Source organism: Gobio gobio (assembly GCF_949357685.1).
Source record: "Gobio gobio genome assembly, chromosome: 9".
Lineage (NCBI taxonomy): Eukaryota > Metazoa > Chordata > Actinopteri > Cypriniformes > Gobionidae > Gobio > Gobio gobio.
Genome location: NC_137115.1, coordinates 4,756,432 through 4,780,059, shown reverse-complemented (window position 1 = coordinate 4,780,059; position 23,628 = coordinate 4,756,432). Strand labels below are relative to the sequence as shown.

Below are 23,628 nucleotides of genomic sequence, written 5' to 3'. Positions count from 1 at the left end.
TGAATGGGGTCAAAATCTATGAGAGTAAAAAAAAAACATGCACAGACATCTCCAAATTAAACCCTGCGGCTCGTGACGAACCATTGATGTCTTAAGACACGAAACGATCGGTTTGTGCGAGAAACCGAACGGTATTTATATAATTTTTTACCACAAATACAACACTATGTCCACCAGTCTTGAACGTGCATCACTTCCGGTAAGGGAGGTCAATGTACGCGCGAGAGATCACTTCCTCCGCTTGTATCCCATTGAGATACGCCGTATCGTGTACATTTGACCTCACTCGCCGGAAGTGATGACGCGTTCAAGACTGGTGGACATAGGGTTGTATTTGAGGTAAAAAATGATATAAAAACTGTTGGGTTTCTTGCACAAACCGATCGTTTCATGTCTTCAGACACGATGTGTGTCTCAATGTCACAAGCCGCAGGGTTTAATTTGGATTTGTCTGTGCATGTTTTTTTACTCTCATAGATTTTGACCCCATTGTCATGCATTATATGACTGACAGACTGCAACGGTTGGAGTTAAAAATCTTAATTTGTGTTCCACTGAAGAAACAAAGTCACCTACATCTTGGATGCCCTGGGGGTAAGCAGATACATGTCAAATTTTCCTTTTTGGGTGAACTATCCCTTTAACTACTATGTACTAATATTAAAATTAATTATTTAATACAATGCACTTATTGTGTACATACATGTTTTTACATTGTACTTACATTTTTTTAAATATCTGCATGTAATTAAATTTTTAATTACACTGTTGACCCTTACACAACCCTACCCTTAAACTTACCCATAACACCATACCTGTCCATACCTTACCTGTATTGTATTTTGCAATACAATATGAACACAATAAGCACATTGTACTTATTTTTTGATGTAAGTACATAGTAGTTAAGGCCAATTAATATAAAGGGGGACCAAATATTCTCCTTATCACCTGCGCAAACATTCGCTGGCTTCTGCGGCACTGCTGACTTCAGTAACCTCCATGTTTACTTCCGCATGACTGTGCTGCGTGCCATTATTATTATTTTCTGCATGCGGGTCAGTTCATGACCATAACCAGTTCACACTCGACTCTGATATTGGCCACATTTGAAAGATAATATGAACAGCCAAACGAGAAAAAAAAAAATCAGATCTGATCATTAAATCAGAATTGAGCATTTACGCTTGCGTAGCCTAATACACATTACATAACCCAGGGTGCTGTGGCATTAAGGTTGATTAGTAATGATGCTGTATTGTATCAATCTTCATTGCCATCTCATTTTTAGTCCTTAAAGTCCCCCAATTATGGTTTTTCGAAAATTCCATTTCATGCAGTGTGTAATATCTCTGTTTGTGAATGTAAACATTCTGCAAAGTTATAAAATTTTAATCGACGTCTAACCTTAGCCCAATAATAGTCATCTAGAACATGAACATGTCAAATAAATTAAACCAAACACCTTGTAATCACTGTTGACTTTCCTTACATGATGGAATATCATACATATCGCAAGTTATTTTGGCAGAAATTACATGTAACCAAATTCAAGGTTATTTTGGCTAGACGTGGGTTACTCATAGCCGGACTATATCGGGTCTATAGTTAACTGAGATGATGAAATGATGGCTATTACTTGCTGGGTTAAGACATCAAACTAAGGTTACGTTCAGACTGCAGGCAAAAGTGGCCCAAATCCGTTACTGTCTTTACAGTGTTTACAATCGCTGAGGTTTGAGGAAGCTGAAGTACAGTTATGGTAATGGCTGTTTGTTTCGGACGTGTGCTGTAAGCGGTAGACCAATCACAACAGACTGGACCATTTACCCAATCAGAGCAGAGTATGCTCTCAAAAAGGAGGGATTTAGAGAAACTGATTCATGCATAGAGTCGTTTGAGAATCATTGATCATTGGTGATGTGCAATGTACATTGAGAGAACATGAAAGTGCTGCTGTAGGAGACCTCCAAAACAAAAACAGGAGCATATAGGGGCACTTAAAAAAATTAGCCAGAGTCTGCTTAACGTAATCAACATTAAATAATCGGAGTGTCTATTTACACCAATAGTGCCAAATAGCGTGCCTTGTTAGCTAGTGCTATTTGCACTAGCTCTGCATAACAATGCCTGGTTGGGCCAAACAAGATTTAAAAAATGGCATGTATTTCAGCATCTTCAATGGTGCAGTCAATGGGGGCATAAGGTTTAAAGGGGTGATGAATTGAGAAATCAACTTTCCCTTGAGCTTTTGATATATAAAAGTGTAGTATGAGTGTGAGTGTAGTGAAGCACCACCTCAAAAGAAGAAGAACAACGCCTAATTCTGTAGCCCCGCCCACCGACTCGTGCCACTAAAATAACACAGGCCTACATGGAGCTAAACCAGATAGAATTTCTAAACACACCGCATAAGCTTCATTCGGATTCCAATATTATGAATGCATGGATGAACTTTATTTTTAAAGAATATCCAGCTCACGTGGGGAAGACATTGCACGTCTGTTCTTTTATTTCACCGGATTCGTTTGTAAACAAGAGACTGGATTTGCAGACAGGATGAGATTAACCACACTTATGTGAGTAAAATGTTTTTTATATGTGATAGTATTGCATTGTTACAGATCGTTTGATATCTATTGATTATGTGTACGTGTCTAACTGAACATTAGCACGCTGTCACAGACTGGAGAATCCTTTATTTGTGGTGTTTTTGGTTCATTGCGAATCGGAATCAGACTCTGACATGTTTATGGGCCAGGGCTCGCAAAGCCCAACGTCCCGGGGCTATGTGTTTTCCAGATGGGCTACCAAAACGTAAGCCCGGCCTGCCGACTGGCTATCTTAAATAATGAAATAACATTCCTTTCTTGATGTGCGTTCACTCTCTTGACTTGATATTTGAAGTACAATCGCGGAAGTTTTGATCATGCAGTCTGCAACATACTTGCCGTGTGTGTGATGCATGGTGCGCACTTATGTCCACCGATCGGGACGGGCCAAGTAATACAAAAATAACATTCCAATCAATCGCGGGTGCATGAGAAATAATCTTTGTGTTTGTTTGATAAAGATATTTTGCGAGCCCTGTGGGACGAATTATTTTGTTTGCCGTTTCTCACAGGCTTTCAAAACAATTCCTTGTGTAGCCTACTCACAGGGGAGCTGAAGCTCATTAAATATGCAAAACTGTTATCCATTCCTAGCCGTGGGCATTTACTTCCAAGTCTTCAGTGCGGCACGCCCATCAAAACCCTGTGTTTCTTGAGAGAGCCTCAAAACCAGGGTAGAAAATAGCCTATCACTTATTCATTATGATGTTTTTGAATGTAAAAACCACGCATGGACGTCATAAGTTGACCTCAGACAACAGTATAAAAAAGCCAGTTCATGACCCCTTTAAGGATCTAGGTAGTGATATATTCTATTTACACCATGTAAAAGTAGCAGTTCTTTGCAATATGTGTAAATAGTAATAACATGCAATAATTCAGACACAGTCTGAACTAGGTTAACCCATACTAGTTTAATACCTGGGCTTTAGCAGCAAACATACAGTATGTGATCCGAATGTATGAAAGTTGATTGATTAGTGGATATCTAAAGATCTCATTCTCGGCTACTCTTTGGTTGACCTTGCAGAACAGTGTGTGCAATATTGATTTGAGGAGATCTCTTTATTCTCGGGGCTGTTTGGGAATAAAGAGGCCTCTATTGTCTAACGAGTCTACACTAATTGTAGATTCATTCCCAGGCTGAAACATTTCCCATGGTTTATCAGATATCCCAGGTGAATGCTTGCAATTCAAATTACTTATTGGGCCGTTGTCCAAAGAGAACTTACACTGCTAATCTAAATCCAATTCATTATACATGCTTCCCTGCGAAGGCAACCATTTTTTACTTGTTTTGCAGTGAATACCAATGAGGATTCAACAAAGAAATTGTGAAAAGCAATGTATGATTCATGCATTCATAATTCATAAAATGTGCATGTACCACAAACATGCAATTTTTGTTGACCCAATAAGAAGAATTAAATTTTACACTAACCTTGCTCTGGGCCCTAGATGCCATATGACATATCAGCAGTCTCCTCAACCTTACTGTCACTTTGAAATGTTTTCGACTTTCCAGATGTGCCTACGTAAGCGCATGTCGATAGCTATGTGCTATGATGCCTTTGATCTAATGAAGTCTGTGTAAATTACGCCTTTGACCGATCACCAGGTATAGATCAGGGTGCTATTGGCCAGGATAAGCCTATACAAATAGGCTCGCTGGCCAAATCGAAATCTACTCCCACTTGCTAATGAGGGATGATGGCTTCCTTTTGATGTGCTGTATAGAGAGCTAATGACCTGGCGAGTGCAGTAAGGTCACAAACAACCTGGTGTCTGATTTGTCAAATTTAGCAATGCTTTAATTTAGCCCTGGCATGTGTCAGAGATGATGGATAACCGCTTTGGTCTAGTCTATTATTTTTCCAGTAGTGAGGGTCAGGAGTTCTATAGTGAGTCTCTTGAGTACTACTTGCAATTTGCATGAACGTGACGAGACTGTAATGATGGTTAGTCAGATGTAATTTGCATCGGTTAATTGTTGCAACATAAGCAGTTTTCCTTTTAGAAATGTGCTTGATACTGAATGATGTGATTGGGAACAACAGCTTTTCCCTAATGCAAGGTTCGTCACACTGCAAGACATGCAAACATATTTGACAGTTTAAAGTATATGGCAGCAGTTTAAAGCATAATTTGCTACCTTTGATTATGCTACCTTTTAAGATGCCTTCTTTTAGAAGCATTGCATACATTCTTTGCTGAGAAGACAACAGCATTGCATTGCTTGAACAATTCCTCTGCAAGAAGCAAATAGTTAAAACACACCCCTCCAAATCTTTGAATTCAGGTGTTCCAATCACTTCCATGGCCACATGTCAAGTTCCTAGGCATGCAGACGCTTCTACAAACATTTGTAAACGAATGGGTTGCTCTGTGAATTCAAGCGTGGTAACGTGATAGGTTGCTTATTGTGCAATAAGCCCATTTGTGAAATGTCCTATTTAATTCTACGGTCAACTGTTAGTGGTGTTATAACAAAGTGGAAGCAATTGGGTACAACAGAAACTCAGCCATGAAATGGTTGGCCATGTAAAATCACAAAGCGGGGTCAAAATCATGGAGGTCAGAGTCAATAGCTACAGACCTCCAAACTTTGTGTGGGCTTCAGATGAGCTCAAGAACAGTGCATAGAGCTTCATGGAATGGGTTTCCATGGCCGAGCAGCTCATCCAAGCCTTACATAACCAAGTGCAATGCAAAGCATCGGATGCACACCGCCACTGGACTATAGAGCAGTGGAGACGTGTTCTCTGGAGTGACCAATCACGCTTCTCCGTCTGGCAATCCGATGGACGAGTCTGGGTTTGGCCTTTGCCAGGAAAACGGGACTTGCCTGGCTGCATTGTGCCAAGTGTAATGGTGGAGGGGGGATTATGGTGTGAGTTTGTTTTTCAGGGGTTGGGCTTGGCCCCTTGGTTCCAGTGAAAGGAACTCTTAATGCTTCAGCATACCAAGACATTTTGGACAATTTCATGCTCCCAACTTTGTGGGACTTTGTTTGGGGATGGTCCCTTCCTGTTCCAAGTTTGGTGTGGAGGAACTTGACTGGCCTGCACAGAGTCCTGACCTCAACCTGATAGAACACCTTTGCGAGCCAGGCCTTCTCGTCCAACATCAGTGCCTGACCTCACAAATGTGCTTCTAGAAGAATGGTCAAAATTCCCATAAACACACTCCTAAACCTTGTGGAAAGCCTTCCCAGAAGAGTTGAAGCTGTTATAGCTGCAAAGGGTGGGCCAACTCCATATTAAACCATACGGATTAAGAATGGGATGTCATTAAAGTTCATGTGCATGTAAAGGCTAGCCTGGCTCCGCCCTCCTACGTACTTCCGCTCAATTTTCATTTTCCTGGGACTGCGGTATAGTCTTAGGTTTTCTCAGAACAAATTTTTACCGATCCAATCAGCGAACAGAGGGAGTGGCTGAGAACGATGGCGTTGATGTCGTGCGCTAGTTTGAGTTGTAGTTCAGTAATGGTGGCGGAGAAAGATGCGAGTGAAGCCATTAATTCCGCTGTGGCACCGCTGCCGAATATCCAGAAGATAAAGCCGGATTAAGAACAATCTTTGCTGAGTTTTGTTGGTGGCCATGATGTTGTGGCCCTCCTCCCCACAGGGTTCGGGAAAATTTTGATTTTCCAGCTCGCTCCGTTAGTGGTGAAGGAGTCGGCTGAAGCCCTATTCGGACGGTTATTGTTTCTCGGGGGGTCAGAAGGTATTGTCATAATTTACAGGGGCTAGTCATGATTTTATTGCCGTCCGTCTCCCACCTCCCGGGTAAAAATCCCCGGATGAATTACCTACTGTTTTAGACAAACACCAGGTCGTGTGGTAATTTAGTTGCTGTCCAAATCCACATCTCTGAGTTTTCAGGAATATATAACTTCAAAATTCACTGTTTATAACCTTTTTGACTCCTGCAGAGCACCGCACGGTTGCGCTTCGCTGTCATTTGGATGCATTTCTAGACTTGTATTTCTTTAAATGCTGGCTAGTATTTACAAGAGAAATATATTTCATCACCGCTCAAAAAATAAAAAGAAGAAAAGCACGTAAACATTTGAATTGGGCCGTTATTTACGGCAGCATTTATTCTTATCATATCAAGCATGTGACATTTTATTTACAGCATACAATCATGTTACAGACCACGTGAGTAGCGCGTTCCCGATCACAAAACTCTCCCCTCCAACGTGAATAAATCACAATCCGAATGCACAAGTTTTTATCACTGAGGTGGCTGCACAATCTGCACAGTTATTTTTTAGTGAACGCTTGTCAATGGAGAGTGGCCAGACTCTGTACAAATGAAATGTACGAGAGTCTGGTAGGACCAGGCTATGTAAAGGCAGGTGTCTTGTAACTTTTGGCAATATAGTGTATGTGCATGTAATGTAATGTTAGCAGCATCCTTAAGCCAAACTCTTTTCAAATAAATTGTGAGTCAAGCCTCTTTGTGTGAGGAGTGTGTGTATGACTTCTATGTGTGTGTGTATGATGCACAGACTTGCTGCCTACATAGAGCATTCAAAATGTATCATTAGGGTCCGAGCACCGATGGTGTGAGGACCCTATTGGATTTCGAAAGTTTTTTATTCTTCTTCTTCTTCTTCTTCTTCTTCTTCTTCTTCTTCTCCCAAATTAATCGTTTTTTTGGGGGCCTAAACACGCTCGAAAACTCACAAAACTTTCCACACTCGTCCAAATTGGCGAAAATTTACGTCTGTTATGGTATTCAGAATTAGGCGTGGCAAAATGGCTCGACAGCGCCACCTAACGTAGTGCCCCTCCCGCTACGTTTCACGTACAGCTATGAAATTCGGTATACACATGTAACATGTGAAAACCAACAGGAAGTCAGATAATTTTAATTTTTTGATGCAAAATGTGCCATTTCCAGACGTTGTACTTTAACGAACTCCTCCTAGAGATTTAATCAGATCAACATCATATTTGGTCAGTCTAATCTAAAGGCCTTTGCGACGTTAAATTGCGAAGATCTTGAGTTTTCCCTGAAGGGTGTGTCCGTGGCGGCCTTGCAAAATCTGATGTTTCGCCATGAAACAGGAAGTTGTTGTAACTCGGACATACAATGTCTGATCTGCCCCAAACTTCACATGTTTTATTAGAGTCCTTGCCTGAAGATATCAATATGCCAATATTCAGTGACAGTCATAGCGCCACCTGTGGGCAACAGGAAATTACATGTTTTACGCTGTGATGAACTCCTCCTTGAGATGTAACCAGATCAACATCATATTTGGTCAGTCTAATCTAAAGGCCTTGGTAATGTTATATTGAGAAGATCTTGAGTTTTCCCTGAAGGGCGTGACCGTGGCGGCCTGACAAAGTCTGATGTTTCGCCATGACACAGGAAGCTGTTGTAAGTCAGGCATACAATGTCCAACCTGCCACAAACTTCATATGTTTGATAAGAGTCCTGGCCTGAAGACATCTACATATGAGTTTCAGAATTAGGCATGGCAAAATGGCTCCATAGCGCCACCTACAACATTTCAACTAAGTGCCCCTCCCGCTACGTTTCACGTACAGGTATGAAAGTCAGTAGACATATGTAACAGCCCAATACCTACAAAAAAGTCTCCTGGTACAAAATCTGAAAACCAACAGGAAGTGAGATATTTTGATTTTTCTTTACTAAATTGTTGCAAATTTTCCCATTTCCAGATGTTGTACTTTAATCAACTCCGCATAGATATTTATTCAGATCAACATCATATATGGTCAGTCTAATCTAAAGGCCTTTGCAACGTTAAATTGCGAAGATCTTGAGTTCCCTTTCGTTCAGTCACTACGACGTACGTTAGTGACTAACGAATGGGGGTTTCGCTTAGAAGCCAATCATCTTCGAGAATTCAACAGCGCCCAATGGCAGTGCCAATGCCATGGGCATGCGGAATTTGCATGCGTAACTCCGCCCCACCTCGTGGGTATATAAGGAAGTACGCTGGCAACATCGCATTATGTTTCTGCTTTGGAGCCAAGAGGATCTCTTCACTCCTTCAAGCCTGATCTGAGTCTTCGACAGCTTTTCGAGACGAGCAGCTTTCCAGAGAGGTTGGTGTTACGGCACGTTCCAGTGATCATCATACTGCCTGCCTGCTGATCTGCGCAGTGGTCCGCTAGACAGCTGGTGTGTGGTCCCTGGGCGCTTCGGCGTTCTCTGCGAAGCTTCCTCTCCTAAAAGAGCTTACACGTGACGCGTCCTTTTCAGGATGTCTCGTCCGTGTACTTCTGGGTGTGGCCGGTTGTTATCTCCCTCTGATGGGCACAAACACTGTCTGATATGTTTGGGCTTTCAGCATGCTCAGACAGCGTTTGTGGATGAGTCATGTTCCCACTGCGGGAACATGACCATCGCGGTGTTGCGGTCAAGACTCCATGACCTTCGTAATGAAGTGAGAGTCCCCTCTACCACACCCCGATCTACTGAGTCCCAGAGGCCCAGTACTTCGGCTGGTGGTCAGGGTGACCTGACGGTTACGGTGTGGAACAAAGCCCCGACGCTCATGCCTCGGGCCACACCCCCGTCTTGCACACTGCAACCCGCGAGTGTCCAGACGCAGATCGCGGGGCCGGCTCCTGCCCCCTCGCGCATCTCGTTTGCCGCTCCGGAGGAAGATGCGATGTCGGTCACCGCATCACAAGGTGGGCTCGAGTCCTCTGAGGATGATGACTCGGCTGTGCTGCCGCCTTCGGGCGCGCCAGCATTGCCCGAGTCGGACCCAGAGCTGACAGCCATGTTGTCTCGGGCAGCCGCGAGCTTAGGGATAGAGTGGAACCCTCCGCCCTGTCCCGAACGCTCTAGGCTCGATGATTGGTTTTTGGGAGCGCGCGCTGACAACCGTCAGTCCCCGCCCCCAATACCTTTCTTTCCCGAGCTTCATGAGGAACTCGCGCGGTCCTGGAAGTCCCCGTTGTCTTCCCGTGACCGTTCTGCGACTTCCTCCGCCTTCTCCGTCCTCGATGGGGCGGCAGCTAAAGGGTACACTGGGGTCCCCCCAGTTGAACGTTCTGTCGCGATGCAACTGTGTCCTCAGAGCGCTTCAACCTGGCGCGGTGATCCTAAGCACCCCTCCAAAGCCTGTCGATTCACATCAACCTTGGTGGCGAAATCGCACAGAGCCGTGGGGCAGGCTGCCGCTTCGTTGCATGCCATGGCGATCCTTCAGGTCTACCAGGCCAGGATCCTCAAGGACATGCACGAGGGTGGAGTTGATCCGGGGCTCTTAAATGAGCTGCGTGCCGCCACCGACCTCGCTCTCCGGGCGACGAAGGTGACCGCACGCTCCCTGGGTCAAGTGATGTCCACAAATGTGGTCCAGGAGCGTCACCTGTGGCTGAACCTGGCCGATATGCGGGACACCGAGCGGACCCGGTTCCTCGATGCCCCCATATCCCAGGCCGGCCTCTTCGGCGGGGCGGTTGAGGATTTTGCCCAACAGTTCTCAATCGCCCAGAAGCAGACTGAGGCTATAAAACACGTACTGCCCCGGCGGCCAGCTGCTGCCTCCACCCAGCCGCCGGCACAGTCGCCTCAGTCTGCTCCACGCCGAGGACGCCCTCCTAAGGCTCCCGCCCCTCCCACCCGGTCCAAGCAGCAGCCTTCACCCGGGCCGGGTCGCGGAGGAAGCCGTAGGAAGGCGTCCAAGTCCCCTCAGGCCGCCCCGCGCCCCGCTAAACGCCAGGCCAAGCGGCGCTCCTGAGACGGACGGCTCAGGGATGGGAAATTCTTTCGAGGAGATGGTAGCAGGACCACTCCTTCCCCCGGTGGAGGGCCGGCGGAGAATCCTTTGTTCAGCTGCTGGCCCCCGGGTCAGCAGCACCCTATTTTGGTCAAAGAAAGAATTAACACTCCCATCCCTGAGCCCACAGAGTCCGGTGATGACGGTGCGCGCCACCCACGGGTCACGCCACTCGCATCCCACTCTGTCGCCAGCCTCCTGGCAGAGCAGACCCCAGTGGAACGTGCGTCCTTCCCTGGTCTCCTCTGTCAGGACGCAGCAGTCAACCGTGCCCCCGCACCGGGACGCCCCTCAGCCTCCCATGTCCGGGCCGGTGACGCTGCATCACTGCAAACCCACACCGGGTACGTCTGTACTCCGTATGACCCCGTTGGCACAGTTTCTGGGAGTCTGGCTTCAGCTTCCAGGGCTGTCCCGCAGGGTCGAGCGGACCATCAGGCGCGGCTACGCGATTCAGTTCGCGCAGGTTCCTCCCTGCTTCCGGGGAGTCCATTCCACCATGATCGGGGCCAATGCCCCCGTCATGCGAGCGGATATTGCCACCCTACTGGCGAAGGGTGCGATCGAACCTGTCCCTCCAGCCGAGATGAATTCCGGGTTTTACAGCCCGTACTTCATTGTACCCAAAAAGACCGGTGGGTTACGACCGATCCTGGACCTGCGCGTCTTGAACCGTTACCTTCACCGGTTTCCGTTCAAGATGTTGACAGCGAAACGCCTTTTCGAATGCGTTCGTCCAGACGATTGGTTTGCAGCGATCGACCTGAAGGACGCCTACTTCCATGTCTCCATTCTACCTCGACACAGACCGTTCCTACGGTTTGCTTTCGAGGGGCGGGCATATCAGTACGCAGTTCTACCATTCGGGCTATCTCTGTCCCCTCGCGTCTTTACGAAGATTGCCGAGGCAGCCCTTGCGCCCCTTCGGCAGCACGGGGTTCGCATCCTGAACTACCTCGACGACTGGCCCATACTGGGTCACTCTCGAGAGCAGGTTTGCGGACACAGAGATTTGGTGCTCCATCACCTAGCCCGTCTGGGCCTTCGGGTCAACTGGGAGAAGAGCAAACTTTTCCCCGCGCAGAGGATCTCTTTTCTCGGTATGGATATCGACTCGGTCGCCATGTGCGCGCAGCTTTCGAGCGAGCGCGCGCAGTCTCTGCTGACTTCCCTTCGTCAAATCGAGGGCAAGAGTGCGGTTCCACTGAAACTATTTCAGAGGCTCCTGGGGCATATGGCATCTGCAGCCGCGGTGACGCCGCTCGGATTGCTTCATATGAGACCGCTTCAGCACTGGCTACGCGATCGAGTCCCGAGATGGGCATGGCGGTCTGGCACGCTCCGGGTACAAGTGACTCGGGCCTGCTTACAGACTCTCACCCCGTGGTCGAACCTCAGTTTTCTACGGACCGGAGTGTCCTTAGAACGAGTTTCCAGGCATGTTGTTGCATCAACAGATGCATCATCCACGGGCTGGGGTGCCATGTGCAATGGACAAGCAGCCGTGGGCTCCTGGATAGGACCCCAGTGCCTTCTGCATGTCAATTGCCTCGAGTTACTGGCAGTACGGTTCGCCCTGCACCGCTTCCGAGCGTTGCTGAGGGGTCAACATGTACTAGTCAGGACAGACAACACGGCCGTAGTAGCGTACATCAACCACCAGGGCGGTCTACGCTCCCGCCGTATGTCTCAACTCGCCCGCCATCTCGTTTTGTGGAGTCAGAAGCACCTGAGGTCCCTTCGTGCTGTCCACATCCCCGGAGACCTGAACTGTGCAGCCGACGAGCTCTCACGGATTCAGCCTCTCCCCGGAGAGTGGAGACTCCACCCCCAGACGGTCCAGCTGATATGGGAACGGTTCGGCGACGCACAGGTAGATCTGTTTGCCTCCCAGGACTCTTCCCATTGCTCCCTGTATCATTCCCTGACCAAGGGCACCCTTGGCACGGATGCACTGGCGCACAGCTGGCCGCCAGGGCTACGCAAGTATGCGTTTCCTCCAGTGAGCCTTCTTGCACGGGTACTGTGCAAGATCAGGGAGGACAAGGAGCAGGTCATGTTGGTCGCCCCGTATTGGCACGGCCAGACCTGGTTCCCAGAACTTATACTCCTTGCGACAGCCCCTCCCTGGCCTATTCCTCTGAGACCGGACCTCCTCACTCAGAGACGGGGCACCTTTTGGCACCCGCGTCCAGCGTTCTGGAAGCTCCACATGTGGCTTCTGGACGGGACGCGGCAGGTTTGAGTAGTCTTCCACCTGCGGTGGTCGCTACCATCACTTCCGCTAGAGCTGAGTCTACGCGACGTCTCTATGCGTTGAAGTGGAACCTCTTCGTCACATGGTATTCTTCCCGCCAAGAAGACCCCTGGAAATGCCCGATCGGGTCCGTGCTATCGTTTCTCCAGGAGGGGGTGGAGCGAAGGCTGTCTCCTTCCACCCTTAAAGTGTATGTGGCCGCAATATCTGCCTACCACGATCTCCTGGGAGACAAAAAGGTAAGTCAGCACGACCTGATCATCAGGTTCCTGAGGGGGGCGAGGAGACTGAATCCTCCTCGCTCTCCTCTCGTTCCCTCTTGGGACCTCTCAGTAGTCTTAAGTGCTCTGCAGAGGCCTCCCTTTGAGCCTTTGCAGTCGGCTGAGATTAAGTTCTTGTCTATGAAGACGGCTCTGCTGACCGCATTGGCCTCGCTTAAGAGGGTCGGGGACCTGCAAGCATTTTCGGTTGACGAAGCGTGCCTTGAGTTCGGGCCGGCTAACTCTCACGTGAACCTGAGACCCCGGCCCGGATATGTGCCCAAGGTTCCCACCACTCCGTTCCGAGATCAGGTGGTGAACCTGCAAGCGCTGCCTTTGGAGGAGGCAGACCCAGCCTTGGCATTGCTCTGTCCAGTACGCGCTCTCCGCGCCTATGTAGACAGTACGCGATGTTTCAGGACCTCAGACCAGCACTTTGTCTGTTATGGTGGAGAGCGGAAGGGAAGTGCTCTCTCAAAGCAGAGGTTGTCTCACTGGATAGTGGACACCATTGTTTTGGCTTACCAGCAGCAAGGTCGACCATGTCCCCTTGGTGTGAGGGCACACTCCACCCGGAGTGTGGCCTCCTCTTGGGCTCTAGCGCATGGCGCCTCGCTAACAGACATCTGCAGAGCTGCAGGCTGGGCGACACCCAACACATTCGCCAGATTCTACAATCTCCGAGTGGAGCCAGTGTCCGACTATGTACTCGCCCCTACGGGTGGCCGGTAATGGGCCAGGCTCAGGTGTCTTCGCTTGCTCGCCATTCCACTCCAAGGACTGGATACGTGCGATATTTTCCCTCAGGTGAGCTCCCCGAGAGCCCTGAGCTCCTCCAGCACTGCTCACGCCGACATCAGTTCAGTCTGCCCTTTCGAGCCCAGACCCTCATGTCCGGCCAGGTGCTCCGTGTGCATGGTTCCCCTCCGGCGACCCCCACACGAGTATTTCCACCGTAAGCCTCCTCAGCGAGCAGGTGTCTTTCCCTTGGCAAGTCCCTGCCACCCCTAGGGTTAAAAATCCACCTTCGGCTGGTACCCTAGAGATCTTCCATATGCAGCCCTTAGCGGGTCATATGTGTGTTCTTAAGCCCTCCCTACGGTAGGCATCTTGGCATTCCCTCACTGGGATATGCTTCCCAGTGTACCTTGGTAATCCTGTGATAAGTGGGAGTCCTTCGTCCGTACTAGTCTTACGACAGGGTACTCACACTTACGCAGGGCACTGGACGACAGCTGAGTGGCGTTGTTGTATTGGAACCCCCATTCGTTAGTCACTAACGTACGTCGTAGTGACTGAACGAAAGGGAACGTCTCGGTTACGTATGTAACCCTCGTTCCCTGAGGAGGGAACGGAGACGTACGTTTCCTTTGCCACATCAGCTGTGCTGCCTGGAACGCGGAGTTCAGTCTTGGCTCCTGCAGCAGTAACATAATGCGATGTTGCCAGCGTACTTCCTTATATACCCACGAGGTGGGGCGGAGTTACGCATGCAAATTCCGCATGCCCATGGCATTGGCACTGCCATTGGGCGCTGTTGAATTCTCGAAGATGATTGGCTTCTAAGCGAAACCCCCATTCGTTAGTCACTAACGTACGTCTCCGTTCCCTCCTCAGGGAACGAGGGTTACATACGTAACCGAGAAGTTTTCCCTGAAGGGCGTGTCCGTGGCGGCCTCACAAAATCTGATGTTTTGCCATGAAACAGGAAGTTGTTGTAAGTCAGGCATACAATGTCCAACCTGCCACAAACTTCATATGTTTGATAAGAGTCCTGGCCTGAGGACATCTACATATAAGTTTCAGAATTAGGCGTGGCAAAATGGCTCCATAGCGCCACCTACAACATTTCAACTAAGTGCCCCTCCCGCTACGTTTCACGTACATGTATGAAAGTCGGTAGACATATGTAACAGCCCAATACCTACAAAAAAGTTCCCTGGTACGAAATCTGAAAAACCAACAGGAAGTGAGATATTTTGATTTTTCTTTACTAAATTGTTGCAAATTTTCCCATTTCCAGATGTTGTACTTTAATCAACTCCGCATAGAGATTTAATCAGATCAACATCATATTTGGTCAGTCTAATCTAAAGGCCTTTGCGACGTTAAATTGCAAAGATCTTGAGTTTTCACTGAAGGGCGTGTCCGTGGCGGCCTCGCAAAATCTAATGTTTTGCCATGAAACAGGAAGTTGTTTTAACTGGGACATACAAATGTCCGATCTGCCCCAAACTTCACATGTTTTATAAGAGTCCTTGCCTAAAGACATCAACATGCCAATATTCAGTGACAGTCATAGCGCCACCTGTGGGCAACAGGAAATTACATGTTTAACACTGTGATGAACTCCTCATTGAGATGTAACCAAAACAACATCCTATTTTGTCAGTCTAATCTAAAGGCCTTGGTGATGTTATATTGTGAAGATCTTGAGTTTTCCCTGAAGGGCGTGTCCGTGGCGGCCTGACAAAGTCTGATGTTTCGCCATGACACAGGAAGCTGTAGTAAGTCAGGCATACAATGTCCAACCTGCCCCAAACTTCACATGTTTGATAAGAGTCCTGACCTAAACCCATCTACATGCAAATATTCAGTAAGTCATAGCGCCACCTGCTGGCAACAGGAAATGGCATGCTTTATACTATAATTCACTCCCAGAAACACTTTTAAATATGCCATGAAATCCCAAACATGCTAGAAACACAATAAATCTTTCAACACGTGGATACGTGCTACTGTATGTGATTTACGGTATTAAACAGGAAGTTGTTGTAACTCAGGTATACAATGTCCGATCTGCCTCAAACTTCACATGTTTGATAATAGTCCTGACCTGAAGACTACATGGCAATATTCAGTAATAGTCGAAGTGCCACCTGCAGGCAGAAGAAAGTGTGGCACATTGAAGTGAGTTTGCCATATTTCTCCTATATTGACCCGCTTAAATGCATGTCGCCCACTATTCATTGTTTTCCTGAGGCCACCGGGTGGCGGTGCATGTGCGAGGGCCCTTTCATCGCTGCTAGCAGCTTTAATTGGTATTGCTTCTGGACTTGCATTACGCACTATGCATTATAATTAGAACTGAAAGTTTAGAAGGAGGTCACAAATGTATGGATGTAAAGATCAAAGATCTGCACCCCTATTAGAGAAAAAAAAACCTGCCATTGAATGCTTGTCTTCTCATCAACATGATAAATGCCTAAAACACAGCAGCCCATTGAGTGCTCATAACCAACCGGCATCTACTAAATATGTCCGGTGGCCTTATGATAGGCCTGTCTGTGTTTTAAGTAGCACCCATTAACTTTCCATTCATTTTGCTATTAATGAGTCTCAAGCCCACAGATAAGAACTTGCCTTGAATTAATGTTGTATAACTAATATAGATTTTTAAAGGCTGGCTTTATGAGGTGGTGTGTTGATTATGGGAGGAACTGCGGAGGCAGTCTGAAGGTTATTGATGTTAGCTTGAACAGTTTAAAATTTAACACTGACTATTAGTGCTGGATTTGCATTTAAAGCTCAGACAAACCTGTGGAGAATTCTGGCGTCCTCTGAAGGCTCAGATTTTCACTTCTCATGTCTTTGCTGCTCGTGAACCGTAAGATAAGTGCTTTTTCAGTAACCATATAATTACTGATTTTTTTTCTTTACAGCTTTGTTTAATTACCCAGACGTGTTACACTTCATTTGATATTAAGTGTACTAATCCATGCGCACAAAGACAAAGACTTATAATATAATACATAACCTAGTATGTTAAAGCTAAAGGATGAAAATGGCAATGACAGCCGCAGTTCCTATATTGGTGCTTCTTATCGGAGGAGAAATGATAGTACTCATATGTGTCAGTAGCTTTCAGTGTCACCGTTGTTCTCCACAAATAGACATAGGAACCCCTGGCCTTGAGGTGCTGTTCCCTTATTTATAGATTTGAAAAGCATCCTTGCATGAAACCGGCCTTTGCTAGGTTACTAAGATCAACATACCCTCTCCACGTCTTGCTCATTCACTCAAACACACACACATGCACACAGAAAAAGAGAGTAAAATACAATGCTAAATGTGTTACACACACTCTTGCAGCTCTAAATCATGTGAAGTAAAAGCAGGGGGAGTCAGAGACTCTCAGAGCGTTGAGTTTATTTCAGTTTCAATCAATGCAACAACGTAGATCAGTGGTTTTCAATTGGTTTTGCTTCAGGACACAGATTTTACATCAAGTGGCGACCCAACACAGTACTAAACAAAACAAAAAACCCAACACAGTTTATACAAAAGTAAGCAAAATAAAATGAATTTGTACACACACACACACATATATATATATATATATATATATATATATATATATATATATATATATATATATATATATATATATATATATATATATATATATATATATACATTTTGGTTTGACTGTATATATATATATATATATATATATATATATATATATATATATATATATATATATATATATACAGTCAAACCAAAATGTATTCAGACACCTTCAACATTTTCTCACATTATTACAGTTTACTTGCTATAGTTTGGAGAATGGTAATAAAACAACAAGAACTCAGAGTTAAACTGTCAGAACAAACTCATCTTGATAATGTCAGAATACTTTGATTAGAAAGGGATGGGACCCACTTTATATTAGGTGGCCTTAACTACTATGTACTAACATTTTAATTACTCAGTTGATACAATGCACTTATTGTGTACATACATGTTTATACATTGTACTTACATTTTTGAAAAATACCTGCATGTAATTACATCTGTATTTAATTTCTGTAGTTACATTTGTAATTACACAGTTGACACTTCCCTTACACCTAACCCTACCCTTAAACTTACCCAGACCACCACACCTGTCCCTAACCCTACCCTACGCTTCATTTTTTCAGTCTGTGGTGTCAAAGGTCGCATTAGCAATTAAAGAGAAAACACTTCAGCAAAACATGCTCAGGTCAAAGTTTCAGAATCATTTAATGTTACTGGTAGTCACTGTATGAAGATTTTTTTTTGTGTGTAATATGTCAGAGTTGACTTTATTTTACTCTCCTCAATGACAGAAATTAACTATAGTGTCCTGCACACACTAGTAAAGATCATATCTGAGTCTGAATCATTTTTGGTTTGACTGTGTATATACTTAGACTTAGAGATGAACCAAAAAGTACCTTTTGTAAGTAACACTATTTATTTTGCTACCAATACATAATTATATTATTAGATGCTGATTATCTTTTGCATTCAGTGACCCTTTCAGAACAGACCCGTGACACATTTTTTGGTGGTGACGCACCTGTTGAGAACCACTGACGTAGATTGTGACACTGTTGGCTTTACATGATGGTGTGGTTTAATTCTCTATAATCTGTAATTACAGTTTTATCAATAATATATTGCATCACTGACTATTATACCTATAAGCATGAGGTTTTAGTCTAGTATTATTCTTAATGTTTTGCAAAAACATAAATGCAGTGATTTAAACACTAGGACTTCTACCGTAATTACAGGTCTACACTAAAAGCACTGCGTGATTGCATGATCCCATTAAGGCAAAACATAAATTGCTGTACTGACACAAGACATGCATACAAATGTAGGGAATTTCCTTTTATCCTCTAGCTGTTTTAGAGGATGTGTATAATTTGGTCATGAGAAGGTTTTGAGGTTTTGTTTTTGGCATCCTGTCTTCTGTGTATGAAAAAAAAGTGGACGTTATGGATATGGAAGTGGGAAGCACACAGCACATTAACTCAGGTTTACATGACAACTTGGAGATATGGGCCAACAATTCTGCTGTTTTCAAATTTTCAAGTAACTGTTACTGAAGACACTCACCGCACTAAATAGTAAATGAAATATGCCGTTTGATCATTGCAATTCCTTTTGGCTTCCAGCTCATGCTACAGCTCACACCCCCAAAAACACCCAGGAAATGAAATGTAAAACAAGCAGCTTTACAAACAAACTTAATTTCCCTTTGGCACAAACTCACAACTGAGAACTGCAAGCAAAATTACTTGACTCAAATTCACTAAATATAACATTTCCAATGTCCTTCTTTTTTGCTAATTACGCATGAATTAATAAATATGAAAATATAAAATTCCCCAGTCTTGTTTCGCTACCATGCAGCTAAGTTTAATTTTAATATTTCAGGATGCAAAGTAATACAAATACAGTTAACATAAATAACAAACATCTTGCAATATGATTGAGATTAATTTAATGTAGTTAAACCGCCATTTCATTTCCTCACACCCAGAAGACAACATAAAGCGAGTAAAACGTGGCACATCTTACCTGCATGCGAATACACTTATGGAATTTGACATCCACAGCATGTCATTTTATCAGTAACTCATTACAGAAAGGACTAAACATTGTGTGATTGGAATAAAAATGATTGAGAGACAATTTTGTGATGTGATGGACTTTTAGACATTTATCAAAAATGGGAGCGTACTGTAATCCAAATGGCAGCTCACGAACTGATACGGACCATATCTCACCGCAAAAGCTTGTAACTCCAATATCATCTGACCTGTACAGCCACTATAAACATTGAGTGTCATAAATAATTTATTTCTCTCCCTCTCTCCCCTTTTTCTTTTCTCTTTGTGTGTGTGTCTGTGTGTGTGTGTGTGTGTGTGTGTGTGTGTGTGTACATAACCATGTGCACGTGTTCTTGTATGTACCTGCATGTGTGCGTGTCTGCGCCCATATTTTTCTCCATGTATCCAGGCATGACGTGTCAGGCACGCAGCTCCTACCTGGACTCGGAAGTGCTGTGGGGCTACCGCTTCACCCCGGTGCTTTCTCTGGAAAAGGGCTTCTACGAAGTCGACTACAACAACTTCCACGACATATACGAGACCAACACGCCCACCTGTAGCGCTAAAGAACTGTCCGCTCGATTAAAAGAGAGCCCACTCCTCCCTCACCTGCCGCTCCTCAGCCCCGACCTCAGGCAGCACACGCCCGACCCCTTCTCCACCCAAACCACACGGGAAGAGACGGAGATGGACGGCGAGAAGGCAGCGGAGACAAACAATGGCTCTGCCAACCGTTTGGAGGAGAACCCTTGAGGGAAACCCTGCTCTGAACAGACTCAAGGACTTTGTAGTGACTGGCGAGCTTCTTTCCCCTTGCATGGAGAGATATCCTTGCAATATCCATGCAATACGACCCCCGGTCCCTCTAGAGAGCCGAGCTGATGTGTAGATCAAGGTTAGACGCACAAAGAGATGAGAATCCGTATATTTATACCGTACACGTTATTGACGCCTACACATACTCTATTTTAGCTTTATAAACTTTGTCGTGCAGATTTTCATGGTATCAATCAACGCCCTGTACCTCAAGGACGAAATAGTAGCCATATATTGTACACATCAGTCCCACCGCAAATGAACAACCCAGAGGTCAAACCTCTTAATCGAGCCACATCAAAGCAGCTTTAATAGAATCTCGATGCAAAGACTCTTAGGAGAAACATGGAGCAAAACACAACGCTTGTGACCCGCGGTGTTGGTTTCTTTAAGCTATTCTATTGTATGTTTTATCTGCATTATAATTATGCATTATAATGATCAATAATCCCCTAAAGGCCCATTCACACCAAGAAAAATAACTGTAAGGATAGCTAGCATCCACACGGTGTTCTGTTTATTATAAGCTCTTTAACTCTTAATTGACACATTTTAACGGCTTTCCGTGTTTTCACTGTTATACAGTAGGGGGCGCTATTGCACATATCCTGAACGAGTGTCTCCAGATCAAAACACAGACAAAAAAGAAGCAGAAACAAGCAAATCTCATATGTAAGTGTAATGGAGGCCAGTTAGTAGTCGCTGTGGGAGTAAACCTCACTCCTCTGATCCCAAGAGACGCTCTAGCGACTGATGCTAGTGGTTGCAACCTTTAGCCTCCTTGTTAGAGCGTCCGACTCTCATGCCGGCGGACATGGGTTCGAGTCCCACTTGGCGAGGGCAGTTCGAACAGGAGGGGTTACATAAGCACATGCATATGAAAAATAATGTGATCATCAACAATAAACAGCGTATAAATCAAAACGGCCTAATGTTACTGAATGAAATGTCGACCCAGGACGAGCTATACACTCTAAATGGTGCTATATGGCACTAAAAGTGGTTCTTGGCTCGTAATAATAGGGGAACCACTTTTGGGGCTATATAGCACCATATCTTAACAGGTTCTGCACCTCAGTCATCACAAAGAACCGGTGAAGAACCACTGAAGAACCAAGATGTGGTGCTATACAGCACTTAAAGTGGTTTCCTTATGATTACGAGCCAAAGAACCACTTTTAGTGCTGTATTGCACCATTTTAGGACTGTGAAGCTTTGGGGTGTTGATGGACTCTATCTTCTACATCTGTGTTTTGATCATAGTTCTGAATCTGATCCAGACAAAAATGCAATTTTCTCAGCTTTTTGCTCAAAATGTTGCTTTTTTATGAAACTTACCCACATTCAGGTGTTGATGAAAAAAATAATGCATGAAGCTAGAATACAACAGTTAAAAGAATAAGGTCTGCTCTTTCTTTTGATATAGTGCATGTCCAGATATTCATACAACAAAATATTCAGAGGGCCATGACATTTTTGTGAAAATGACCAAAAACGCTGGCGGGGAAAGAGTTAAACTCAAGTGGATTCTGATCAGCTGGAAAAGAATCGTTCTGAGAGTATTTCCAGCTATATTGTTCATTATAGTTATCATCTTTGGTGTGAACGGGCCTTAACTCTTATTGAAGTGCATTATTGCATGTGTTACGGCTTGAATTTGAGGCAAGATGGAGGCTGGAAAATGTTTGCTGATGCACCAGATAAAAGCACAACCGCTGCAGTGGCAGACGCACAGTATGTAAACCTGCAGTACACTAAAATAACGGCAACGAATGGAAATATTGCACATGCATTGTCTCTATGAAGGTTTGGTTGACCTGCTGAGTTCAGTCTTGCCCTGTCCACACTCCTGGACTCATATTTTGCCTCTATCACATTTGATTTGTGTGCAAGTTTGAGGCCACGCGCGTAAGACTGTCAGTCCTATTTCCAAGCGGTCCGAAGAGCTGCTTCAAAGCATGAACCCTAAGGCAAGTTCTATACACTCTCTGAACAGGGTATTTTCTATAAGGCATGCAGACTTCAAAAACACAAATGCTTTCTACAAAAAATTGTACAACTGAATTATGGATTAAGGTGAGAGGACAGCTCCACTTACAGCAGAGACAGTATTTTAAAGACGACTTCACCCCTGCTGAGAGTTTATTTGCAGTTTAGAGGGAACTCACCAAGTCATTTTCACTGAATAATATTATATGCAGGCAATTTACATAAATAAAATAAATAAAGAGACTTATAAGTGAATACTGGCTTTGTTGTTATTTGTATATGGGGAGTCAACTAAACTGCCCATAAAAGGATTGTCAGATGCAAGATGCAATGTGTGTGGTTTATATCCAATATTCAAAAGTTTTTGATCTGTAAGATTTTTAATGTTTTTAACCTCTTAAACTCTGCAGACCCTGTACAGGGTCTGGAATGACATCATCATGTATATACTTTAAAAGCTTAGAGTCTCTACCTTCTGGAGATATGCATCACTTCGGCATTTGTTTTACACAAAGTAACTCATTTACACTAAATTACTCTGGGACCATTTCCGCCTGATTTTGGCCTACCCAAACTGAAAAGCTTCCCATACACACATACAGTGTCTCTAAATACACAATACTGGTGTCATTTTACAGGAAACCCTTTGAATTTACATAAACCACTGCTAAAAGGGATACACATGTAAGTATATGTTGTCTGAGCTGTAAAAAAAAAAAACTTTTGAAAGTATGTAACTCCCTGTGTGCTCTAGCACCCTGCAGACAGTTTGGGCTGTTTCCACTACATTGCAGCAAATACTGGAAAAAAGATTTTTGTCTGGATCATGTATGCAAGATTCATTCAAATGGATCTGAAGGGAGGAATATTACCTTTTTATGTAATTTACACCTTATAAATTTAATTTATAATCCAAAAATCAAAAAGCGCCTCTTTTTTGTGGGGGGATCATTACAGCTCAGACAACATATACTTACATGTTTATCACTTATAGCAGTGGATTATGAAACTTCAAAGGGTTTACTTTAAAATTACACCAAAATTGTGTCTTTAGAGACACTGTATGTGGGTATGGGAAGCTTTTCAATTTGGGTAGGTCAAATCCAGGCGGAAACCCCCAAAAATTGTCCCCGGCATAAGTGGTTAAAATGAGTCTCTTATGCTCACCAAGGCTGCATTTATTTGATTAAAAATACAATAAAAATCTGCAATATTGTGTTATATTATTACAGTTTAAAATAATGGTGTTCTATTTTAATATACTTTAAAATAAACGTATTCCTGTGATCAAAGCTGTATTTTCAGCATAATTACTTCAGAAATCATTCAATATGATGATTTATTATCAGTGTTGGAAACAGTTTTGCTGCTTAATATTTGTTTATTATAATTTATCTTTTTTTCAGGATTCATAAAACGATTTAAAAAAGAACAGCTTTTATTTAAAACAGAAATAGTTTGAAACATTATACACTACCGTTCAAAAGTTTGTGGTCAGTCTTTTATTTTTTAAAGAAATGAATAATTTTATTTAGCAAGGATGTGTT

The 23,628-nt window shown here is 44.4% G+C and overlaps 1 protein-coding gene across 1 annotated transcript in view; it reads left to right on the top strand.

Annotated features, from left to right (window-relative positions):
* Positions 1–22,334, top strand: part of kcnj5 (potassium inwardly rectifying channel subfamily J member 5) — a 47,347-nt gene extending 25,013 nt beyond the window's left edge. The window contains exon 4 of the mRNA XM_079825959.1: positions 19,686–22,334. Coding sequence (XP_079682085.1) covers positions 19,686–20,029 — 344 coding nt within the window. The 3' untranslated portion in view covers positions 20,030–22,334. The remainder of the gene's footprint in view (positions 1–19,685) is intronic.
* The last annotated feature ends 1,294 nt before the right edge of the window (positions 22,335–23,628 follow it).